This window comes from Desmodus rotundus, chromosome 3 (assembly GCF_022682495.2).
Source record: "Desmodus rotundus isolate HL8 chromosome 3, HLdesRot8A.1, whole genome shotgun sequence".
In the NCBI taxonomy this organism is placed as follows: Eukaryota; Metazoa; Chordata; class Mammalia; order Chiroptera; family Phyllostomidae; genus Desmodus; species Desmodus rotundus.
Genome location: NC_071389.1, coordinates 158,361,891 through 158,387,085, shown reverse-complemented (window position 1 = coordinate 158,387,085; position 25,195 = coordinate 158,361,891). Strand labels below are relative to the sequence as shown.

Sequence of the window (25,195 nt, the reverse complement as noted above, 5' to 3'; positions counted from 1 at the left end):
TCTTCACATGAATTGGGGGATGGAGGTGGATGGCGGATGGGAGGGTGGCAGTTACTTTTCCAAACCCTTGGGGAAAGTGTGTAGGACAGTCCTTCCAGTCTATGGGTAGAGGGTGAGCTTTACTGTTTTCATTTCGTGGCTACATGAAAACATGACCATTATCTTTAAATACAGAAGTGAATCATTTTAAGTTCTTTTTACTTAAAAATTCTGGTGCCCACTATTTATCTTACTTTCCATTTTATTGTTCTCCTGCCCCCACCCCTTTACTGTTAAAATGGCTGGAACTGAGAAGTCCGTTCTCAACAACTTGGCTTTCCCTTCTTCCTCAAGTGACATGTTTCACTGTCCCCTACAAACCACTCCTGCAAAGGAACCATAGTAGTCCTGTTCCTCTGGCTTCTCTTCTTCGTCTCCTCACCCCACTTTCTCTCCTAACCTCATCCTGGCCTTTCTGCTCTGCCTCAGCCATGTTTGTCGTGAACCTTCTGGGTAATGAGCCCTGTTTTTGTGCTGCACCCTTTTGCTTGGAATTTCTTGTCTTCTGTCTTTTCTGCTTATCTAGATTCTCTTTATCTCTCAATGGTGGCCTCAAGCTTCTTTTTCCATCTGGTCTTCTATCACAGTTCCTAAGGATAGTTTTATTTCTCCATTTCGTATTTCTGTAGCCTTTATTGTCAGTAAAATACATTTCACCCTGATCATATGTCACCTTGTATTACTATTTATGGTGAGTGTAAGCCTTCTCTTGTCTGCTCATTTAGATCATGATTTTCTGGAGGAAACAGACACATTGTATTTATCTTTGAAAGCTCAGCACCTTGCGGTGTTCTGATATACTAGTTGCTTTGGTTATATTTATTAACTGGGTGGAAGATCTGGTACTTCACATGAAATAAAGACTCTTCAAGGGCAGTATATTTTCATGTTCCCCTAAATCAATCGTGTCCCCCTCCCTGGGGCTAGATCTATCAAAACTTGTCTAAGTGGTTCTATTGGAAACAGAGGCAGGAAGACCATTTGTTTTAAGAGAAATCAAGCAAAAAGAAAGACAAGATCAGGTCAAACGTGCTCCAAGGCAAATCTGCCATTTAAAACCCACAGTCACATTCCAGTGGGTGAAGTCATCGCAATCTCTAGCAGGCACTGCTCCCTGGAAGTCAGGAGCTGGTCAGTTCTTAGGGCCTCTGTATGAGCAAACTCACTGTGGGGCACAGGAGAAGGCAAGAAGAGGCGGCGAAAGGAACCGAAGCGAGTGGGTAGCGAAACAGTTGCCCCTCTGTGTTGTCGCAAGAGGAATGGCTCTTTGACAGAACTGTTGCCCATTATGCAGCCACTTCAGGAGCCGTCCACGTATGAGTCAGGGCTGATGCTGGCCACCAAGAAGGTGACAGCTCTGCCTCTGCTATGACTGCTAGTTCACCCTTTGATTGTACGACTCCTTTGCTTTAAAAGCTGTACAAAATTCCTTTGCCCAGTCATTTGTAGGCTAAGGTGAAGGCTGGGAGAATCAGTCTTTTGGCAAAAGAAACTCTGGGACATGCAGAATATAAGCAGGGCAGGGATGAGATGAACAATAACGAGAATAAAAAGAGCATTTATGGAGAACTTAACATGTAGCAGAACAAATGTAAAAAGTGTAGCATTATTTAATCTGTCTACAACCTGTGAGGCAGGTTAAGTAATTTGCTTAATATCGCATCGCTATTCTGTGGCAGAACCAGAATTCCAGTCCACAAGCTTTGGTATTTCATGCAGTAGACAGGCAGTGACCACCTTTTGCCAATCAACATTCAGGACACGTGGACTCAAATGTATTAGTGCCCACTGGGTACAACAGGACTGGGCATTTGCAGGTAGGGCTGTTAAGGAAAATCCTGACCAGCAGTCGCTGGCCTTTAAATATCAGAAGACAACTATGGACCATGTTCAAATTTCTAGTCTTGCCTCTTTGGGAATAAGGACATTATGTGGTTTATATTTGGAGTAGGCAATTAGCATCATCCTGATTGACCTATGGGAAGGTAAAACTAGTTTTTTCTGGAATCTGTCAAATCACTGATAAAAGGATTTCCTGACTGACTAGGTAGAGATTATTGATGCTTCCAGCTATTGTTTCCTTTCGCTTTAAAAGGGACATCTAGAGAGGATATTACATTTTAGTCATAATCAAAATTTTCACCAATTTTGAAATATATCTTGAGCTTGTCTCTTTTTTCCAGAGTATAACTGTATTATCAACCTACCGAGGTGTGTGAGATGAACAGAAAACATTGTCTCATGTAGTTACTTGTAGTGTTTGTATTCTTAGGTCAGATTTTACAAAGGAATTATATATAAGCAAGACATATTTAAGCCTCTTTGCAGGGTTGACTCTGTGTATGGAGCTGGCACAGGCAGATGTTTGGACAGTGCGATTTGAAAGCTTCCTGCTTTACTGGTTCTGCTGCTATCCTGGCACCCTGTCTGAAGTTGTGGCTGATTTGCTGAATGACTGTACAGAAAAGAAGTGAAGCTGTTTGGGCTAAAATAAGGATGGGCAAGGGGGACATCTGATGCTCTGCCATCTTGGTTTCTTCCTGGGGCTTCTATCTATACCCTTTTAATTACTTATTGACTTATTTTTATACCATTTTAAAACACTGTGAGTAAGCAATTACCTCTGGGTATCAGGCCGATAGAATTGGGTCCTAAGAAAAGCTTTCATAGAATAGTAAGTTTTGATGTGAAGGAATAATGGCTTTTATTGAGCACCTATTATATACTTGACACTATATAGGTGCCTGCCGCACATAGGGAATTTAAACTCCTAACAGGTCTGTGTGGTAGTGACTGAGATGGAAGGAGACTGTAGAATAGAGAGAACAGTAGCCTAAATCCTGAGTAGGGTCTGTTCTTAAACAGGCCAAATGACCTCCTTTGAACTCCTAAGTTCATATATAGATCTAATATCTCACAAAGGTGGAGGAAGGCTGATCTGGGGATTCTTATTGTAATATTAAAGTAGCAATTTGCTTAGGGTTGGAACTCTTAAATGGTAGAACCAAAATTCATACCATTCCTCCCTATTCCAGGTTTCCCAACTGTAAAACCCACATCCCTTTCCTGGTGTCTGGGGAGGAAGTCTAAGGTAAGGGGTCAAAGCGTGGGCTGGTACACCATATTACCTGGCTTCTGATCCTCACCCCATCACTCTGGCTAGTCATGAACCACTGTTTCTGTGGGTCTCTTTTCTCAAAGGTAAATATGGAAATGTTACTGGCAGCATCTATCTCACAGGTCTGTTGCAGAGATGAAATGTTTTAATGGGTAGAATGGGCCCGGCATACAATAAGCCTTCAACAGGTTGAGCTTTTGTCACTGCATATTATTGTGACGAAGATCAAGTGTAGAGGCTGTTCCTGCCTGGTCCTTAGGTAGGGCTAACTAACACGGAGATCCTGGGTGGCTGCTGAAGCCAAGAGCACAGCTTCTTGGTTGGCAGTGGAAAGGGAGCACTGATAGTGAAGAAGCCTTGTCCATTGCAACATTCTGCCTGGAAGTGGTCCTGGAGAACTACACTCTTTAGACCCGAGAGCTCTAGCGTAAGAGCAAATAGTGAGCATTGGTTGAGCTCATTCTTAAAATTATTATTAAAGGAAGCAAGACCTGTGTAAAGACAGGGACTTAGAGGTAGGGTAAACCGCTGCATGTAACTGAAGCTAGACATTTCAGTTCTGATGAACTGAGTTCATCCTGCTCGACACCCATGTAATTCAATTGGTCCTGGAGTGGAGTGAGTTCTATTTCTCAAATAGGCAGAAGAGAAGCTGCTCAATAATTTTTACCCCACCAGCTTTTGAGATACAATGTGTTTTACAGACTGTGACAGGAAAAGTGCCTCCTGCATTTTGAGGGAGGGGGGTGGATAATAAGCCACAGATCTCAGTATTACGCTGCATTGTTTATGAAGCTTTGATATTTTTTAGTTTCAACTGACTGAAGACTCCTTACTTTAAATGGAGATACAAGGAACAGATAGAACATGAAACCCATGTTAAACAGCGATTCTTTGTAAAATAATCCTAATCATAATTATAAAAGCACAGTAGAATCTAATGATTCATCTACAGGATTAATCTACTATTTCTTGAGCTGTTACCATAACTCACTGCATTAGTTGTTAAGGATGGAATGGTGAGAAAGATTTAGTCTCTGCCTTCAAAAGGTTTATAGCTTAGTGGGGGAGAAAAAGACACTGCAATAAACTACAGCAAGATGGAAGAAGTATCATAGTTAAATGCACAAAGTTCCAGCATAGGAAATGCTTCTCTGGGAAAACATTGGAAAGCCTCACTAAAGAGAATCTTACTAAGCTAAGAGGTTCATCATTTGATCACAAAGTATGCCTACAATGTAGAACGAAGTGATCACTCTCAGAAGCTAGAAAAGATGTCAAACTGGGGAGAGCTATGCCAGCGAAACTCCCAATCGTCGCTGGGTCAATCAGTCACCTCACAGGACTTGGCAGTGGCCCTCTCTAATGCATCGTAAAATCTGCTGACATCACACACCTCTCCCTTTTGCTACCAAGCCCATTTCTGAATCATGCTGCCAGCCCAGGAGAAGGGCTAGTTTTCTCACGAGTTTGCTACTGTAGGCCTATATGAATTATCCTATTTCCCTTCTGACATACGAGTGATCCCTCCCATCAGCATGGAATACCAGTATGCTGGGTAGCAGCTTTTAATACATTACAAGCGAGCTGTAAACTGAGGTAGCAGTAGGTACTGGATGTGGAAGGCAACACCGGCCACAGACAGATCAGCTGGGAGAGAGAGCGCATCAAGAAGAAAAGCATTGGTGAAATGCGGTCAAAGGGCCCTCCTCCCCTGAGCTGCAGATCAATCATTTCAGCACGAACTGCGGACGATAGGCTCCTGAGAACTTCAGACAGCAGAGAAGTTGAAAATTGCGTGTGTGCTTATAACATATCTGGGTGGTTTTATATGTGTACACACATATGTAGGCATATATATGTGTTCATCTCTAAGTGTGTATGAATGTATGTGCGCGCTTCTAAATTTGGGTGCATGTATTTGCAAAAGCGCGTCAGACCATACAGGCTGGAGAGAGTGCAAGACCTACACGCCTCACAGGCTCTGTCTCCCCCCCCAGCACCCCCCCCCCCCCCCACGCCACCGAGAGACTGAGGCAAAAGGGTGCTTTGTGGCCTGAGGCTGCAAGAGAAAGTTTGCGGCTCTCCGAGGACGCTCCACCCGGGAACCTCGCTGGTCCCCCGCAGGACGGTGGGTTTCAGAAGTCTGCCGGTTCCCCCAGGAAGAAGGGACCGCCGCCGACACGCACGGCTGAAGCCGGCCGCCTCCCGAACCCCCTTCCCCGCCCCTCCCGGTTCCCAAGTCGTCCCCTGCCCGCATCTCCGGTTCTGCAGAAGCGGGCCAGGCCCGGGCAGGCTCCGCCGCCGCGCGCGCGGCCCGCGGGCGGGAGGGGAGCGGAGGGCGAGCGGGGAGGGCGGGGGCGGCGGGAGGCCGGGCCACCAGCTGCCGAGGCCGCCGCACAGCTGGGGCCCCGCGGTCACCTGCGCCGCGCCGTCGCCCTCCCCTCCCCCTCCGCTCCCGCTGCCCGGCCCGCGGCCCGCGGACTTCGCGGAGGGCGCCCGGCGTAGGCGGCGGCGGGTGTGGGCCGAGCCGGTATTTATAGCTGGGTGACAGCAGCCGCGGCGGGCGGGGACGCCGCCCGTCTGTCTCCTCGCGCTTCCCAGCGAGGCCGCGGGCGCCCGCAGGGCTGTGCCGGAACGTGTCCCGGGCGTGCAGGCGCCCAGAGCCCGCGCGGCCCCTCCGGTGAGTACGCGGCCCCGCGCGGGGCGCGCCTCCCCCGCCGCGTGGTCCGGCCGCGGCGCAGCCCTCCCCGCCCGGGGATGCAGGAGCGGGGGGCCCCGGCCCCGGCCCTCCGGCCCCCCGGCCCCGGTCCCTGGGACGGCCGGCGGGGAGGCAGGGCGGCGTCTGGGGGGGCGACCCACCGGCCGGTCAGGGAAGGGGCGGAGGAGGCTGCGGGGCGGGAGGCTCCGGGTGGGTAACCCTCCAAGTCCTGGGCTGCGGGGGGCGCGGGGCGTCTCCGGAACAGACCTTGAACTTTCCACGCTTCACTAGTTCCGATGCCAGGAATGGAGAGGAAGCTTTAGTTGTCATTGCTTAATTAAATGAACAGGTTGCAGTGCTGGGTGTTCTCCTTAAAAACAACAGCAGCAACAGCACTGGGGTGTTTGTGTGTTTACTAACTTGATCATAACTAAATGAAGCTATTCGTTTTTTCCATTTTCGGCAATACTGCAGGCCCACAAGTCTGTTTGACCCCTGTGATAACACTTCAGCTGCCATCATTCATTCTACCAGCTGTGGAACAATAAACTGATTGTGCGTGTGTGTGTGTGTGTGTGTGTGTGTGTGTGTGAGAGAGAGAGAGAGAGAGAAGTAAACATCAAGTGCTCATTTTAGTATGTATGTGTGGGTTTAAGTCTCATGAACCAAACTAATTTTTTGAGTAAAAGTATGTTGAATTAAAGTAATTATAAAAGATATATTGTTTGAAATCCATAGAAGGACTTCTAGGAAGACTTCAGGGTTTTGCTTTGTTTTCAGAAAAACAAGTTCTTCCAATGTATGGTCTATAAAGAGTAGTAGAACCCCTGTAAAAGCTGTTTTTTGTTTTTGTTTTGCAAAGTATTGAGTTTCTGCCATGTACTTTCCAACTCAGATTGTGGATTTTGACATTTTGATTCAGGTATTTACTCCCCACCCCCATCCCACCTCCATCTAATCTTTGTGATCAGAAACTGGTACTTGTCTGTTTTACTTAATTTGCTTCTTTAAAACTGCCAGTCATTAAAAAAGTAATTTTAGACATGAGTGAATTTTATTGTTTTCATTAACTCTTACTTTCTGTGTAGTTGTGTTTAGATTCTTTATCATGAAGAGATGTTGCTGAAAAGGAGGTCTAGACATTTTTAAAGAATTCATTGCTGATTATTTTTCAGCTTCATAATGTGAAAAGGCTCATAAACGTATTGCCATTTTAGTGAAAAGTTGACAATGTCTTTGTTTGAGGAAAAACCCAGGTCTCCTTTGCTTTCAGGTTCCCTGTTTTAAAAGCTTGCATTGGTTCAGTGCTCTGCTATCCCAAGGACTGCAGGGTAAGAATGAGGGAACAAAATCACTTAAGGTTGGAAAAAAACGTGAAGAGAAAGGCTAGGAAGTGATTTATGGGTGTGATCTTCCAAATTAGCTAGGGTACCACAGATGCCATCCTGGTATGTGCAAAGCCAGTTACGGTGGTTTCATTGATTGACTTAAAAGGTTGCTTTTTTATTTAAAAGGCTATGTGGTCTCTTCTATTGGACTAAAAGTAAGAAGTTCCAATTTCACTTCTGGTATTAATGATATTTATCTTTTTTAAAATCTGCTTTAAGAACTTGTAGTATGTAAAATGTTACGTGTCATCTCCTCACGCCTGCCTTCTCATCTAACAATTCAAGACAATATTTTAAGACCTCTCCTTACTGTAGGGCTGGTCCAGGCAAATATGTTTGGTTTTTCTACCTTTCTGCCATTTCTTCTTTTAAAGCTTGAATATCCCATTACCCATAATCCTTGTGCTCTTCCTTCCTTCCCAATGGACCTTTATTTTGTATTCTATACTTCTCAGTGTAGGGAGCACAGTAGTATAAACAGTATTGACCTTGGGTCATATAGTGAGGTATTTCTGCTTGTTTCTGCCAGTTGGTAGCTATGTGACCTTGGGCAGATTATAACCTTTCTGAATCTGTTTCTTCACTGGCAAATCCAAAGGGTTGGTATAAGAACTAATTGGGGTAATGCATGAAAAGTGCTTGCCAAGAGCCCAGTACATAAAAAGCACTCACAAGTGTTAATTAATTATTATTATGTTGTCTTTATCTGCTTCAAAGGATGTTCATCTCTGGAAATGCACTGCCCATTTCAGGAAATGGCAATTTCATTCTGGATTTTGCCAAGCCATGTCCACATCCAATCCATCAGTACGTCTTGTCAGCTCTTCCTTTCAAATGTATCCAGAAGCTGATACATTCCCAACCCTCAGGCACAATGGCTCTTCTGACATGGAGGTCAGGTTGTGTCGCTCTCCTGCTGCCCATCTCGCACAGGAGGAGAGCCCAGGTGCACAGTGGCCTCCAGGCCCGCCATAATGTCCGCTACCTCCCAGACCTCTTCTCCTTTCATGCTCCCCTGCACCAACACCCTGCCCAGGCACACCAGCCCCTTGGTGCTCCTTACACACACTAATCCTGCACTCATCACGCACACAGCACAGGCCTTTGCGATTTTTTGATCCCTTGTCTTGATGACTCTTTCCCCAGATATCTTACCTCCCTCCCTTCCTTCGCATCTCTTTTCAAACATCACCTTATGATAAAATAAGGACTTCTTCAACTTCCCTTACACCTGATACTTTCTATTAACTTTCTCCTGCTTAAACTTCTCCATCAACATACAGCTTTCTAAAATGCACAGTGTTTAATTTTTCTCTGTTCAACATTGTTTCCCACGTGAGGCTGCAACATGCAAGGCGACTCTAACCTGCATTACTGATTGTCTGTCAGTAATCTTCACGCACAGGCCAGTGCCCGGCCCAGGCAGACCGTCTGTAAACACTGAGCGAACGAATGACGGACGTTCTTATGGAATTAACAGTTCTGGATTTCACCGCTTTCTATGATTTTGGACAGGTAGCTTAAGCTTTCTGAGCCTCATTTTCAATATTTGTAAAATAAGACTATTTCTTCTTTGTAGAGTAGCTGTATTAAAAGTCCTTTCACACTGAGAATAGCATATACAATCACCCAATAAATGTAATATATTGTTGATATTATTTTCACACTCATTTTTAATGGAAATGACCAAGACTTACTTGTATTTTAACAATGGTCTTTGTACTGGAAGTACGGGGAAATGACCACTTTACAAATGAAATCTCCTTTAGTCTTCATTACAACCCTGTGAAGAAAGTGCATTGATTAGGATTTTACTGCTGAGGAAATGGAATCTCGGAGAGGTTAGGGGTTTGCCCAAGGTCACAGAGCTAGTGAGTGGCAGAGTCAGGCAGGACTGGACCACATTCCTCCCACCACATTAGGCTGCCTTCTGCACAGCAAATGTTCCTAATTCCTCTGAATCATTTTAATGACATTCTAATGGTGTGATTTTGCCATTAAAAACACTGAGGTAAAATGTGATATAAAGGTAGGCTATCATTTGCCTTTTCAGGGAATAATATTAATTTAAAGCTCTGTTTTCCCCTTTGTCATATAATTTTAAAAGTGATTATATATTAGGGATTGAACAAAGTGATTGTAAAAGTGCTCTGTGAGGTGCACTTCCCCCACATTAGTAGAATACTACAACTGGGCGATTGAGGAAAATAGCCTTCATGCTGTGTCGTACTACCACACAGCCAGGAACTGTCTGACAGTCACAAGGTACACACCATACAAAGCACAGTACAGGAGGTCGATTTAAAAATTATTTTTGAAAGACATTGAATTTCCACACATTTGGCAGAGTACAGGCACAGGGTACACCCCTTTAATAAGACCCCAAAGTACAGGAGGGATTACAGATGAATTTTCGGACATAACTACCAAGGAACTTCAAGCAAATTGGAGAGGGTTCTTGCTATCTCGTTAGGTCTTACCAGATGCTAAGACCTGCATTGGCAGAGCTGTGCTTTGTGGTTTACTTGACTAGTAATAATGTATCTCTTGTATGGTTCACCAGGGACTTTTCCACACACATTCTTAATATATTTTAATGTAAGTGATGCACTCTGTCTTCATCATACTTGTCATTATGTAAAAACTGTTGCCTGAGCTAGGGTCTCTGGTAAGAAATATGACATTCACACCCCTGAGTCCGTGAGTGTTTTCATTGATTTGTAAAGGCCCCGGTATGGAAGGAAGGCCTGGCATTTTGGTTCAATGAAACAAATTATTACAATAATGGCTAGGGCATTGAAGCCTTGGTCTGGCTTCCTGGTCATCTTTTACTCCACTGTTGGAATTGCATCTAAATTAGTCTCCCCACCTCCATCACGCCTCATGCCAATTGATCATTCTTCAAGTTGGCAGAGAAGTTGGCAGAGAAATCTTCCCCAAACCCCGCTCCTGTCAACTGTGTCACTCTTCTGCTCTGAACCCTTTGATTCCCTGTTCTCTACTGAGTAAAACGTAAAACAACACTTTTGTGTAATCTTCCTTCAGGTGGCCCCAAATCACCCTTAACTCTCATGTGATACCCCCAAGCACTGTGAGTTTCAGCCACATAGAACTATTGCTGCCTCTTTGTATTTGTCCCAGGCTGTCTTTCCTGTGCCTTTGTTCAAAGGATCTTCCCAACCTGAGTGTCCTTACCTCCTTCCCATATTTCTTTGAATTCCTCTCCATTCTTAGCCTTTAGAACCAGGTGAACTACTGGCTTATAGTAAAATGTGTGGCGTTTCTAAGATCAAGTATAAATATTAGAACCTCTAGAGTGGGAAACCATGGCTGAAGGCCTGTGGATGATCGGACAGTGTATTAAAGGTTCAGTCTGTAGTTATCAATATCGTCATCAGCCTATTAGGTGAAAAAGCAGAGGCTACCAAGATATCGATAGTGGCATGGATCTAATGATGTCATTACCGGGTACTTAAAAAAGGGAATCAAATGGTGGAGGTTTGTCTAGTTCTCAGAGTGTTTTCTGTAAGCATCATTGGAAAATTATAGAGTGAACATCAGTGGTGGTTTATCAATCAGATCAACTCAACTACTTATACTGCAGAGGAACAACTATGTGCAACATTTTTTAAAAGAATATTCTAATTCAGCTCTGGCTCGTATGGCTCAGTGGATTGAGTACTGGCCTGTGTACTAAGAGGTGGCCAGTTTGATTCCCCGTTGGGGCACATGCCTGGGTTGTGAGCCAGGTCCCTAGTTGGGGGTGAGCAAGAGGCAACCGATCCATGCACATTGGTGTTTTTCTCCCTCTCTTTCTCCTTCCCATCTCCTCTCTCTAAAAGTAAATAAATACAAAATCTTAAAAAAAAAAAAAAAAGAATACTCAGAATATTCTAATTCAGCTTGGGCCATGTAGACATTACGTAGCCCACAAAGCAAAATTCTGAAGTTAAAAACAACAATATAGTAAGTACATGTCAACCCTCCACAAAGCACTTGTTTAAAAAAGGATCAAGGTCACATGTATTTGGTGTTCTAAATTCTTCTGCCTCAATTGTTTGTAGGCAGAGGGAGGGGAAGTGTGGTGCAGCTACAACAGAATTCCTCCCTGGTTAGAGAAGCAACAGAGAAACCTCTTGACCGAAACCCCTATCCAGTTCTGATGGCATGCGGGAATCACTTCTGCTTTCAAACTCCTTGGCTTTGAGATGGTTGCTGTGTGTTCTCCTGTGGGGTGGTCTTCAGATATTTCCAAAAGTTGCATGACATTGGGTTGGCACCTGAGCCGTTCTGGCCTCCTTGCATATTGAATGTCACAAAAACGCATGATTGTTCATTTTTTTTCTTGCTTTCTCTGCTCTTTTTTTTGGTGTGAGAACCACACAGGTCTCTGCAGCTGTACTGGGTGATGAACGCACATTAAAAAAAAAAAAGAAAGGGAGAAAAAACTTGCCATAGTCACCGTTCCTAAGCGTCTGAGCTGCAGTCCCCAGGAACAGCTGCAGTCCCCAGGAACAGATCACAGGGGACTTGAAATTACTCAGAAGGTTTATGAGTCCAAGGCGCAGGATTGTTTGTTTTGCTGAATTTTATGGTCAGTCCTTTTGTGTGTTTACATTGCTTTTCTAACACACTTAAGTCTTCATTAACTTACATTGTGGGTTTAATTGACATTCATCAGCCTAGAATGTTGGATTGGGATTTGGGATCAATGGAGACTATTCTCAGATCTTCCAGTGATTTAGAGTCATTTCTGGCTTTTCTGGCTTTTCAGGCTTGTGGTTTGATCTTTATGTATAGATAGAGATATAGATGATATAGATAGAGATATAGATGATATAGATAGAGATATAGATGATATAGATAGAGATATAGACGATATAGATGTAGATATAGATGATATAGATAGAGATATAGATGATATAGATAGAGATATAGATGATATAGATAGAGATATAGATGATATAGATGCAGATATAGATGATATAGATAGAGATATAGATGATATAGATAGAGATATAGATGATATAGATGCAGATATAGATGATATGGATGTAGATAGATGCAGATATAGACAGGGTCTGGCACAAATAATGCCCCTTTTTATTACAAAATCTTTTATTACAAATCATAAGCATGTAATTCTGTAACATAACAATATCACACTTAAGCTCACCATATGACATTTTAGGTGAAGTGTTCAAATTAAAACTATAAATTATTACACCCATATTATTGCCCTACCAACCACACTCAAGCAGGCCTTACTTCTGCTGGACTCTCTATATGGAATGAATATATGTTTTCCCCCTTGTGCTAGAGAAATATGTATTACAGAGTTAACGTAACTGTTTGTAGAGAAGAATGTATCTCCAGAAGGCATTCAGGGGAGGACATCCCCGGGGCTGGGCCCTGGGTCCGCCCTCTCAGGCAGGGAAAATGCCTGGAGCTGATCTGGCTGCCTGCAGAGAACAGAGTTTGGGGCGAGACTTCAGAGGCTCAAATCAGAGCTCTCCTGCGGGTTTACTTTGGGCAAGTTACACATTCCGTGTGACCAGCAGTTCCCTGCCTGGGAGTGAAGTGATGACAGCATTTCAGAGGGCTGTGATGACAAAAGTGAAATAATAATGTATGCAGACACCCAACACTGAGCCTGGAGGGCAGATACTGTAGGCTTTGTAAGAGTCTCTTTTCTCTCTCAGTTCTAAATAAATTAGAGAAAGAAGAAAAAGAATTGGCAGATTGTGATGAAATTTGGCCTTTATTATTGTATTTATCCTAGATTTAATTAGGTTTATTACTGGGGAAAAAAGGGAGATATAGCTTAGTCTGAGCACCAGATAGGTTCACCAAAACCGAACCCCAGATTTAGACTCAATCACCCGGTCACAGCCCTGGTGGACTCAGGCAGGGTTAAAATGTTCTTTATGTGCAGTCTGGCTCCCAAAAAGGAAAGAGAGAGGAGTTGAGCAAGACTTTGGGGGTGGGACCTGGACATCAGCATTTTAAGAAAGCTCCTGTCCTTCCAATGCATATCCAGGTTAGGACCCAGTTGTAGGCACATTACCTATTTTGTGTTGTCTCCGTGCCTTTGTACATGCCTAGACTGAGCATCCTGGCCTTTGTCACTTGGGGAAAAAAATTCTTCTAATTTTCCAATCATGAACTTGGACGTGTACTTCTGTGTGAAATCTCCTTCCTCCTCACTTCCTTTCTACAATCAAAGTTGCCCAATCCCTCCTATTCTACCATTGACTTAGCTAGTTCATAAAACTTACTCTGTGTTGAAATTGACAACTAAACTGTGGACATTTTTACAAAAGCCCATACATTTGTCAGTGTTTGGAAAGAGACCTGAAAGTATACTCATCAAATTATTAAGACGTCTTCACTGGAGAGAGGGATTTGTGCTCTGTTAACTTGTACATTGCTTTAATTTTTAAATGAGTCTGTATTATAATTGTAAAAAAATAATCTGAGGGAGGAAAAAGTATTGCATTGTTTTCTTCTTGCTGTGCATTTCCTCCTGAGGTGACTGCTCCGTGTCATCTCAGTCATTGTCCCAATTTTAGACAGTGTTCTGCCCTCTCGTGCTCCTTCCTCTCCCCCGCTCTTTTATTCTTCTCTCTTAAACCCACCTGTGGCCATGGGTATTATGAGATAGTAGGGAAGGTACCACATTTGCTTTCCTCGATCTCAGACTTGTCTTGGTGCTGTACGTAGGAACAGGTACCATCTTTTCTGAGTAACTCTTTGTTGAGTCATTATAAGTCTGAATATATAAGAGGAGGAGAGAGACTGTTTGTTTTTCTGCTGTAACCCTATGTTTTTTTTCTTATACAGGTAAACTACGGAATTGAAGTTTTGAAGGATGGGCAAAGACTTCCGTTATTATTTCCAGCATCCCTGGTCTCGCATGATTGTGGCTTACTTGGTGATCTTCTTTAACTTCTTAATATTTGCGGAGGACCCAGTTTCTCACAGCCAAACAGAAGCCAATGTTATTGTTGTTGGAAACTGCTTTTCATTTGTAACAAATAAATACCCTAGAGGAGTTGGCTGGAGGCTTCTGAAGGTGCTCCTATGGCTGCTCGCCATTCTCACAGGCCTGATAGCTGGCAAGTTTCTGTTCCACCAGCGTTTGTTTGGTAAGTGCCCATGGGATATAATGTTCTGAAGCATTTGATTTCTGTTCTCCCAAATAGAGCTTTGTTATTTCTAAATGCAAAATTTAAGATGCATTTCCGATTGCCCTCCAGCATGAATTCGTTGTATGCTATTGGAGCTAGGTTCTTCAACTATTGTCTGGTTAATAGTTTATTTTGCTAAGGCCTAAGGTAAATTATCATGAGGTAAAATTAATACCGCACTTCATCTCAAAAAAATGGCTTTAGAGGAAAAAATGAATGTATGTGTAGTCTCATTTAGGAATACACGAAAATAACCCTTTCCCCATAAATAGTACCCAATTATGATATGATAAATAAATCAAAATTGGCTTTAGGATGTTTATTTTGAGCTTATTCAACCACAGAACAGTGTGTTAGTAAGAAATCTCTTGGTAGTAAGAAACAGAAGAGACTAAGTTAGTTGAAGATAGAAAAACAACTTAGTGTAAGGATTTTGGAATACTTCGGAGAGGCCAAGGGCAGAATCGGCTTTAATAACTGGGATACGTGGAACCAGGGGCCTGACTTCTGCCGGGATGTCTTTGTCTTGGCTCCTCTGTCATATCTGCTCCATTCTGCACACACGGGAGGTCTGTCACGCCCACACGGCAACATTGGCGTGGCTCTCCTGATCCCAAGTGTAAACATTCAGGGAAGAGGCGGGAGTTGACCAGTTTGGGTATAGTTTCCACCTCTGGCCCAGCGGGTTTTGGCCAGGAGCGGGGTGGTATTTATCCAACACATGTTCATTGCTCGCTTATTACATGCCAGGCCTATTCTAGATAGTGAATCAAAAGGTACGCATAAAAATTTATGCTTGCATAAAAATTTCCATCCTACAGGAAAAAGACACTAAGCAAGCACATTTGTAATAGGCAAAGAGGTGGTAGGTGCCATGGGGAATAAGAAAGTTTTAAATGCTTCTGAGTCCATTGGGAAGAGAACTTGGTGATAGAATTTTGAATTTAGCGATTATAATATCATAGGTGACCTATTGTGGGTATTTGAGTCTAGAAGTTTGGTTAGAAACAGATGGCAATGGTTTAAGGAATGAGCGAATAAACACACTATATTTTTGTGTGTGTGTATATACACACACACACATAATAGTACATATATTCCTTTCAATCTCTACTTTCGCCTCAAACTATTGCCATCTGGTTCTATTGGATAAATATATAAAATGTACATATTTTATATTTGTTATAAATGTACATAGTTTCAGGGAATTTGGTGAGGAAATAGGAGAAAGGAATGGGAAGTAGCTAAAAATGGTAGGACCAAGGGTAGACTTTTGTTGTTTCTCTTGGTGAGGTTGATCTGCATGCTGTTGGAGGGGAAGGAGCTAGACTGATGTGCAGGGAATGACACAGAAGAAAGACAGCATCTATGAAGGTTTCTTTGGTCTGTGACTTAGGACTCTGGTAGAAATAGTGGCCTTAAAGAGGATAGGAGGAGAGACCCCCGCTCCTCAGAAACAGTCATCAAGGAAGCAAAGGTTGATACTCTGATAGGTGTGTTCAGGTGGAGGAGCAGCAAGGGGAATGTGCTGCCATCTGGCCGTCTCTGTTTCACTAGGAAGGAAGAGCTAAAATAAACGTGGAGAGTTGGATGATGCAAGGAATTTAAGAAAGTGGTCAAGGTTTGATCAGCAACCTGAGGGAGTGTGGAAGCAAATGGAGTAGGGATGAATGACAGGGTTACTGATTGTCAATGAGAGATGTTGAGGTCGCTGCTATAATGCCTCTAGTCTGACGTGTTGAACAGTTTTGTCTATGAGAGCTCAGTCACTGGGAAGAGAATTTGAGAGTGATTCATCTGGGTGGGGACTGCTCACGCCTGCTGTATCGGAAACAGAGCCTGGGACAGGAGTGGAGGGTTCTAATAAGAGTTCTTGATCTGATTCATGGGGGGTTCTGACTGGATAGGGACATGGGGTGGGGGAGATGATGGTCTAGAAGTGGGAAAGGACCTGAAGACTTGATGAAATTGAACAGGTGAAATGAGAGTAAGGAAAGGGAAGGGACTGGTGGGTGTGGTTGGATCACTTGTTGTTACAGGATTACAGTCATTCCTTGAGGTGATTCCCAACTGGGGTGTGGTCTTTAGAGAGTGGATGAGGAAGCAGAGTGGAGAGAAAGCTCATTGATACAGAGGTTATCTAGGAATTTGGATGTTAGTTGGGCCATCCACCAAACATTGAAAAAACGTGTGTAGTAAACATAGGGATAGAAGAGGTTAATTGTGGGGTGGGCAGGGGGAGAGGGGTCAGTTTTCAAAAATGGGTGGAGGGTCCTGGGCAGACAAAACAGTAGATACCCATTACAGGCAGTGGCTGGATGTGTTTGTAGCCCATCCAGGAAATGTGTTCAGTGTAGAAAGTTAAGGCAAATATCATTTGGAGAAAAGCTTTCTGCTTATATTAAAGATTGACTGAGAGTCATATGGTCAAGGTTATGGTATTAATAATAAGGGCAGATCATTTATTTTTGTAATTGCTACATTTTGTTAAGTTATTCCATTGCAAAGTCTTATCTCTTATAGTAAAATCACATTTTAATCATAGTTACTTTTTAATTCTCCTGTTAGTATAAATAATTCAGCCTTGAAAAGTCACTCTAGATTTCAAGTGCTATATTGAGTACAAATTATTTTAAAATAGTGCAGAAGTGTGTCTCTTATTTATTTATTTACTTATTTTTGCTTACTGTAGGGAAGATTCTATAGTGTAGTCAGCTTGTCACTTCTGTCTGTCAATATGGCAGTCCATTTCTTTTTCTTGCTAAAAATCTATGAAATTATATGGGGTATTAAAGAAGGAGTGATAATCTGAAAAAAATTTATTTTATTTTATTTTTTTATTGTTGTTCAAGCACAGTTGTCTCCACTTTCCCCCCACCACCATACCCTACCCCATCCACCCCCACCTCACCCTACCCCCCACCCTCAATCCCACCCATCTTTGATTTTGTCCATGGGTCCTTTATACATGTTCCTTGATGACCCTTCCCCTTCTTTCCCCCATTACCCCCCGCCTTTCTCCCCTCTGGTTACTTGCTGTTTGTTCTTTATTTCAATGTCTCTGGTTATGTTCTGCTTGCTTGTTTGTTTTGATTATACCCTAAGAATCCTGAAACACCAATCCAAAAGAACCTATGTACCCCAATGTTCATAGCAGCACAATTTACAATAGCCAAGTGCTGGAAACAGCCTAAGTGCCCATTAGTCAATGAGTGGATCAAAAAACTATGATACATTTACACAATGGAATTCTACGCAGCAGAAAGAAAGAAAGAACTCTTACCCTTTGTGACAGCATGGGTGGAACTGGGGAGCATTGTGCTAAGTGAAATAAGCCAGGCGGTGGAAGACAAATACCATATGATCTCACCTTTAACAGGAACCTAATCAACAAAACAAACGGGGAAGGGAGGGAGAAGAAACATCAATGTGTGGTTGCCTCTCATGTGCCCCCACCAGGGACCTGACCAGCAACCCAGGCATATGCCCTGACTGGGAATGAAATCAGCAACCCTTTGGTTCGCAGGCTGGTGTTCAATCCACTGAGCCACACCAGCCAGGGCCCAAATAAAAATACAAAATAGAATGCTACTACCCTTTTTATTGCACCTTCACTTAATTAACTTGTGAGTCTTCCCTCATTTGTTTTATGATGGAAAGTCTCTTCTTAATAGACTCCAAAAGGACAACACAATATTGCCAGTTTTAAGCATGCATGAGGAAGAGCCAATGATTCTGTGAGCACATGATTTAATCCAGTTTATTGTTATAAGTTTTATCTTTTAATGTGACATAAATATTGCAATTTTGTGGCTATTTTAGTCAACAGCATGAAAGTCTCTCATGGTTTATAATTTGTAGTAGAAATTGTCCCAGATAAAAATGGTGACTCTTGCAAATTGGAAATTACATGTTATCAGAGATACAAATAATTAAGTGTATTTTAAATTATTGCTCTTTCCCCTTCAGTGTATGATTGGAATAATATGAGAGAGTCATTTTTTCTACCTATTAGCACTAAACTTTCATGATTTCAGACTAGTCACAAATCTCAAATTTCCCAAATGTTGAAGATAATTTAGGACCATATGTGAAATCAGAATTGATATATTAATATATTAGAAAAAATTCTTTAGATTTAATACTCTTGTTGAGGTAAATATTATATTAAGATTTATGAAAATTGGATTCCATTGGAATGGCAGTTTATGTTTTTCCATTTGTTTGGTAGATTCCATTCAAAGAATAAGCATGTGCTCAAATAATGTATCCTAGCTTTTGGAGGATTATACATTTGGGAGATCCATGAATAGGGAAATGGAAAATTGTTATGCTGATGATAGGACTTGTAAGGAGAATTTAATTTCTTTGAGCTTATTCAAGAGACAATTTCTATTCCAAAAAGGAACTGAAATGGTTTACAACACCACATATGCTTAATACAGTAGGAATAGAAAATGAGGAGCACAGAAAACAGGGAAGATCCAATATGTTTTGATGTCATGAATTTTGTTCTCTTGTTGGTTTTGAGCATCCTTCAAGCCTGGACAAAAAAAAAGAGAAACGTGATGCATTATATAGATTTGAATATCAGAAATCATGAAAATTACAAGTTTCACAGGGGAATTTTCTTTGCACTTAATTCTGGGATTTCCTTGCCCTAAATTTCAGCACAGAATTTCTTTTTTCTTTGCTTCGTACAAGAGACACTGAATGGTGAAGTGGGGAATGCAGAAATGGCTTTCATATTGTTATGTCAACGCAAATTTTCACAAACTTGAGAGCAGTAAAGCAAGTCCATGATGTTTTTAGTCCCTGAAAGTAATTCTATGAAGGGCAAAGTGAACAAGGTCTAAATAATGCTTTCTGACTGAATAACTGTATCCCAGGATGAATCTTAGAACATCCTCCAACAAACTGCTTCTGTTATTTGTCTTACTTTTTTTCTTTTTGTTTTGTAACATGTACAGACAATCTGTATTAATTTTAACATGGATAGAAGGACGGTTGACTCAGAATGAGTTGGCAGGTATAGTGTATGGTAATAATTCTGAACCTCATAATGTTACATAGTTTCTCTTCCAAAATATAGCCACTTGTGTATATAGGTTTTTATATAATATTTTCGTTAATGTCTGGTTCTCTAGGCATACCATAAGCCTTAAGAGGGCAGGGGTTATGTTTTATGGCTTATCATTTAATCCTCAGTGCCTAAAGCAATGCCAGAAACATTGTAGTATTTGGTAAATTTGAATGAAGAAATATTAATGTTCCTTTGTGTTTTTTTCATGTTACCTTTTCCAATGTTGCTTTTTATTGTAAGTTATAGAAGGGTATTCATTTGTTCATTCATAAAATATGAGACATGGTCTCTGCTCTTAAGGAATTTAAAATCTGGTTAAAGAGACAAGATACATATACATGAACAATTAATTACTCTGATAATACAAGGAAGTGCATATCAAGTATCAAATGAATAGTACAGACTGTGTGAGCTATGGGAATTCAAGAAGAGAGATCACAGTGAGCCAGGAAGGCGAAAGGATGCTTTGCTGCCAATGTGGGATCTAAGCAGAGTCTGAAGCATGAATGAGATTAAAATAGATATAATGTAAAGAATTTGTTACACATTTTAGGTCATGGGGTAGATACTGTGAGCAAAAGAGGTAACAACTTAGCTTTTTTTGAAGTGAGGAAAAACTGAGAAGGTCATGCTTATTTTGACTGAAATGAAAGGTTGTGTTTGGAAAGAGCAGGAGATGCAATAGAAAGGTGGGTTGACTCTAAATTCTTTGGTCTTTCAGTGCCAGTCTCATGTTTTGGGCTTTATCTCTTCCACTGTGGTATTTGAATCAAGGACAGTATTTGAACAAGATGGAGGATAGCCCTGACCAGTGTGGCTCAGTTGGTTGGGCATTGTCCCACACACCAAAAGGTCGTAGGTTCAATTCCTGGTCAGGGCACACACCTAGATTTCAGGTTCAGTCAACTCAGGGTGCATATGAAAGGCAATCAGTCAATGTTCCCTCTCACATCAGTGTTTCTCTCCTTCCCTGTCTCCCTGTCTTCCTCATCTCTAAAATCAATAAGCATGTCCTCTGGTGAGGATTAAAGAAAAAAGCTGGAGGATGATGACAAGATTCATCTTGAAACAGAATTTAGCGGGAATTGTCAGTGGTGAGATTAGGGAAGTGGAAAGGAAGTAGGGAAGGACTTTTGGAGCCTCTTGCAGTCATGCAGGCTCGAGATTGTTCAGCTCAGTGTGGAACAGGGGTGGGACAGTGGGCAGCGAGTGCGGGTATGTGGATCCTGTGGAGCTTCAACAACTGATGGGAGATGAGCAATTTGAGAGTAAGGGTGAAATCACAGGCAACTAGAAAGATTGGGCTAAGTGACTCAGGGGTGATTATCTTACTAAGAAAAGAGAGAAAGTCATTAGGAGAATCCATTTAAAGAGGATAATGAGTGCAGGAAATGATGGGTTCAGGTAATGAGAAGTAGGCTTGGCCCATTTACCTTGAATAGTGCTCAGAACAGCACAATATGGTTTATTGAACTTAATCCAGGCTCACCACTTCTAATCTGAACTTTGAGACTACCAGTATTTCAGAATTTAGTGCATGCGCCTACATTTAGTAGCTCATCCTACTGGGCTGAGAAAATCCTCCATCAATCAAACACATTAATACAAGTGTAGCTGAATATATGTGCGTTTACATGAGGTGATATAAATAAAGCCTATAAACAGTGGCAAGTCTGTTCAGGTTAGGTTTTGCTGCCAAGTGAATTTAGGTTTGGCCAGATGTTGCGAACAAATCAGTTACAAAGATCAGAATCTTTTGGATTTCATAGTTACAGAGAGTGGACAGGGGACCTTAGCCTGACCATAAGCATTTCATATACATCTTTGGTTCCCCCAAGTTACCAGATGTGTAGAAATCATAATTGTCTTTTAGAAGACTGTCAGTAAAGAAAAGAATGGTCTGACTGATAACCAGGCATCTAGGAAATATGCATGTTGAAAGTGTATTTTTGTTATGTTTATATTATGCAAAATACGTAGGAGTTGGCTATTTTCTCTGTACTTATGTCTGTTTTAGTTTTAAACAGGAAGTTCTGAATAAGGCATTCTCAATACATCAAGCAATTTGATAAAACAAATTCTTGGATTTTTTCCTTTGTTTTATTTTTATTGTTATTTTATTTTTTAAAAAGATTTTATTTATTTATTTTTAGAGAGAGGGGAAGGGAGAGAGAAAGCCGGGGAGAAAAATACCGATGTGTGAGAGATCCACTGATCGATTGCCTCTCACACACCCCCAGCTGGAGAGCTGGCCTGCAACCCAGGCACATGCCCTGACTGGGACCCCCTGGTGCGCAGGCTGGCGCTCGATCCACTGAGCCACACTAGCCGGGGCCTTTTGTTTCATTTTTTAAAAAGGCTGTTTTCCATAAAATACCAAGTAACTCAACTATACTTTGTCATTTAATGAATTAAATAAAGCTAAATGCTTATTTGTTTTATATTGTCTTGGCTTACATCTAGCTTGAAGTTTTTTTCTTCATGTTTGAGGTACACACATGATTTTATTATTTCAAAATAGAAAAGATTCAGACATTCCAGAAAGCGTGGGCAACAGAGGCATGGTGGTATAGGAACATCAGAACACAAAGATTTCACCAGCATTGAGGAACAAAAGCCATTTCATGCAGAAATAGGAGTTTTGTCTGACCTCCTTTGTGTTCATTTGATATCTGACCAGCTGAGTAGTACAAATGACCCTCAAGTTTACCCTGATAGTTGATAGTAAGTTTTTAAAAAATGTATATTTATTACTACTCAGAGTGAGTGTCAACAATTGATTATTTAAAAAATTATATAATCCAGGTGATAAGGTCTTCATTTTGGAGGAGTTACTTGAAGAAATGCTCTATATGCAGCCGAATGCTCCTTAGAATGTCTATAGTTTTAAGTCCTCTCAAAATACACGTTGATATTCATGGCAGCTATTATGTAAACGTTTATCACCACCTTCATTCTCAGTCAGTGCATCCTGAGCGCCAGAATCCTTGTTTCTCTCTATACTTGAATTGTCAACCCATGACTCATTTTTGTAGAGTAAAATAATTTTAGAATCGCAAGTGACAACAGAATTCAGGTTAGAGAATATGTTATTCCAATGCTTGGAGTGGCCTTTCACACAGAGAAACAAAAGCAAAGTTTTTGATGTGAGAGGTTAGGAAAGGTAAGGTGGGAAATGACTGATGCTTAGCATTAAAATAATCCTCAAAGAACACCCCTCTTCACAGGGAAATTTGATGTCTAAGGGTTATTGAACTTGGTAGCCCTTTTCAAAAAACTCATCCTGTTACTTTAATGTTCTTCTCTCTCACAGAGCAGGAAAGGAGGGTGAGGCTGGAAGTCCCAAGCACACAGCCATTTCCTTCCACCCCTGCGGAGGGGGTGCCTTCTTCCTTTGCAGTGCAGGCAGCTGCGTCCATTAGCACTAAAGGGCAGTCAGTCGCAGCTTTCGGTGTGATCGGATCATCCTGCTCTGGTTCCAGCAGGGTGGAGGATACCAACACTGTCAAGGGATACCTCAAGGACTTGATAAAACCAACTCAGGTTAAAACATTGTAATTAAGCAATTATTAACCAGGTACCTTTCTAGGTACTTTTTAGTGTACTTGATAGAGGTGAGTCAGTCAGGGGCTAAGGACCCCTTCCTTAACAGGTCCAGTCGTTGCCTCCTCTCCTCTTCTCATTTCCCACCTCTGGGAGGCAATGGTAGAAATTTCCTATGAAAGCGACTCTCAAGTGGAATTGCCGCAGGCAGACCCTCGCAAGAGAAACCTGATGAGTGAAATGTAACTAGCCAGGGTGGAACTTCACATTTGGTTGGAGAACACAGAATAAAATTGGAAGTCAAGAGTGCTTGGTCCTTGATTCCTTAAAACCACATCGACAGATACCCTATTTGTTAGTTGTTCAGGTAACAAGGTAAACAGTCCTGGGTGAAAGAGGCGTGTTATTGGAGAGGACCCTGACAAATAAAGGGTGTCCCTGGTTTGCTTTGTTTTCTTTCATTGACCCCTATTGCTAGAATCAGTTCTTAAAGATGTTCTCTTTGGGTTAAAGTGTTGCACCACTAGGAAGGTGTGACGAACTAACAAAGATGGTAACAGCTGGCATCGGTGGGAGATCTAGGTCCGGAGTGCTGATTGGTGGGATAACGCAGGACAGGGTTCTGATACAGAAGCTGAGTTGCCATGCAGGACCCTGGAGTGAAGCGGGAAACGAAGGCTGCTGGAAGGCCTATGGGTTCCCAGGGCGTCAGACTGGCACAAGGGGTTCGTGGCCTCTCCAAAGACAAACCTCCATTGCTTTCCAGTCATGGCTTTGAAGCTGTATGTTTGACTTTGAGTACCGGCGGTGGTCAAAGCAGTTTGTTGGTTTTGATTTGTAAATATTTTTATCATGGCCATGACCCAGACTTATTGTTGATAGGTAAACAGGAACATATGGGGTTGGTTTGCCTGGCTCCAAGGTCACAGAATTAGCCAGCAGTAATATTGGAACATGAACTGAAGCCTCCTGATTCCCAGGCAGGTCCTTTTCAGGCATCCCAGATGGCGAACTGACAGCCAGGGAGCCAGTCTGCCTCAGGGCAGGGTTGTGCCAGGCCAACTCCCTACAGCTTCGCCCCACTTTGTCTGTGTTCAGGGACCTTTCCTGGCACTGCCCTCTGCCTGACCAGCCCTCTGTTTTGGGTAGGAGAAGCCATTTAGTTGACCCGGCAAGAAGTCGCACAGTTCTAGGACAAGGCCTGTCATTGCTGCTGAACCCGAAGGTCTCCCCACAACACTTCCCGCCCTGGCAGCCATCAGTAACCTCACGTTCTGTGCTGGGCTTTGCTTGTTCTCTCCATTCAAGAGCAATGTGGTTACGCATCAAGATTTCCCTGGGCTAGCCCATGCTTGTTTTAATACTTTGTGTGTCCTTGAGGACATGCCCATTGTCATGGATAGACCAGCTAAGAGACGACAAATACATAAACCTGAGAGGGTGAGATTGAGCTTATCTTTCAGCAGCCCAAGGAAGTTAATGTTCATATTACACATTTTAAAACTTTATATTTATCTGCTGCCTCAATATCCCCAAACAGGTTGTGAGCACCCCTCTCAGGGGACCGGGTTTATCAGTGTGATAAGGCTTCCCCATTTTGCCATGAATCACCTGCCTGTCCCCCCTCCCCGTGACCTAGTGATATTCAAACACACCAATGAAATCTCTTTGCACCTTTTGCTTGTGTGCTCCTGACCCCAGTAAAGGCACTTGCCATGGTCCTTATACTCTTGGCTCCCCACCTGCCTTGTTGTGCCTGCTCCCTTGGCCCTCCGTGTCCCATACCCCCAATGCGGCCCTTTCGTGGCATGCAGTGACTCTGTCTCTCTAGGACTTGTGAGTACAATGAGTGTTGTTCTCCTGCTGTGTCCCATGTTGTGGCCACACTTGACTGATCGTCACATGCAAGAATATAAAGCAGCGTTTCTTCTTCTTCCCAATTTATTTCTATGTGAACTGCACCGTTTTTCAGCCTCGTCACTGACAAACTTATCAAGGACCTACCATTTGCAAAGAACAGTGCTAGACAGAGACTCTTGTCTCTCAGGAGGGCTCAATGAGCTATGGAGATTAGACGTACTGACGTATGAAAATACAGCTCCCACATAACTGCATTCCCAGCCTATGATAATC

General features: G+C 42.5%; 1 protein-coding gene across 3 annotated transcripts in view; it reads left to right on the top strand.

The window, feature by feature from the left end:
- Positions 1–5,188: 5,188 nt before the first annotated feature.
- Positions 5,189–25,195, top strand: part of TMEM117 (transmembrane protein 117) — a 390,562-nt gene continuing 370,555 nt past the window's right edge. The window contains exons 1-2 of one of the 3 annotated variants that reach the window (XM_053921589.1): positions 5,189–5,288; positions 14,090–14,394. In XM_053921589.1, the coding sequence (XP_053777564.1) occupies positions 14,118–14,394 (277 nt within the window). In that variant the 5' untranslated portion in view covers positions 5,189–5,288; positions 14,090–14,117. Of the gene's footprint in view, positions 5,289–5,523; positions 5,841–14,089; positions 14,395–25,195 lie in introns of those variants that run through there. The other 2 variants (XM_053921590.1, XM_053921588.1) reach the window with 2 other exon arrangements.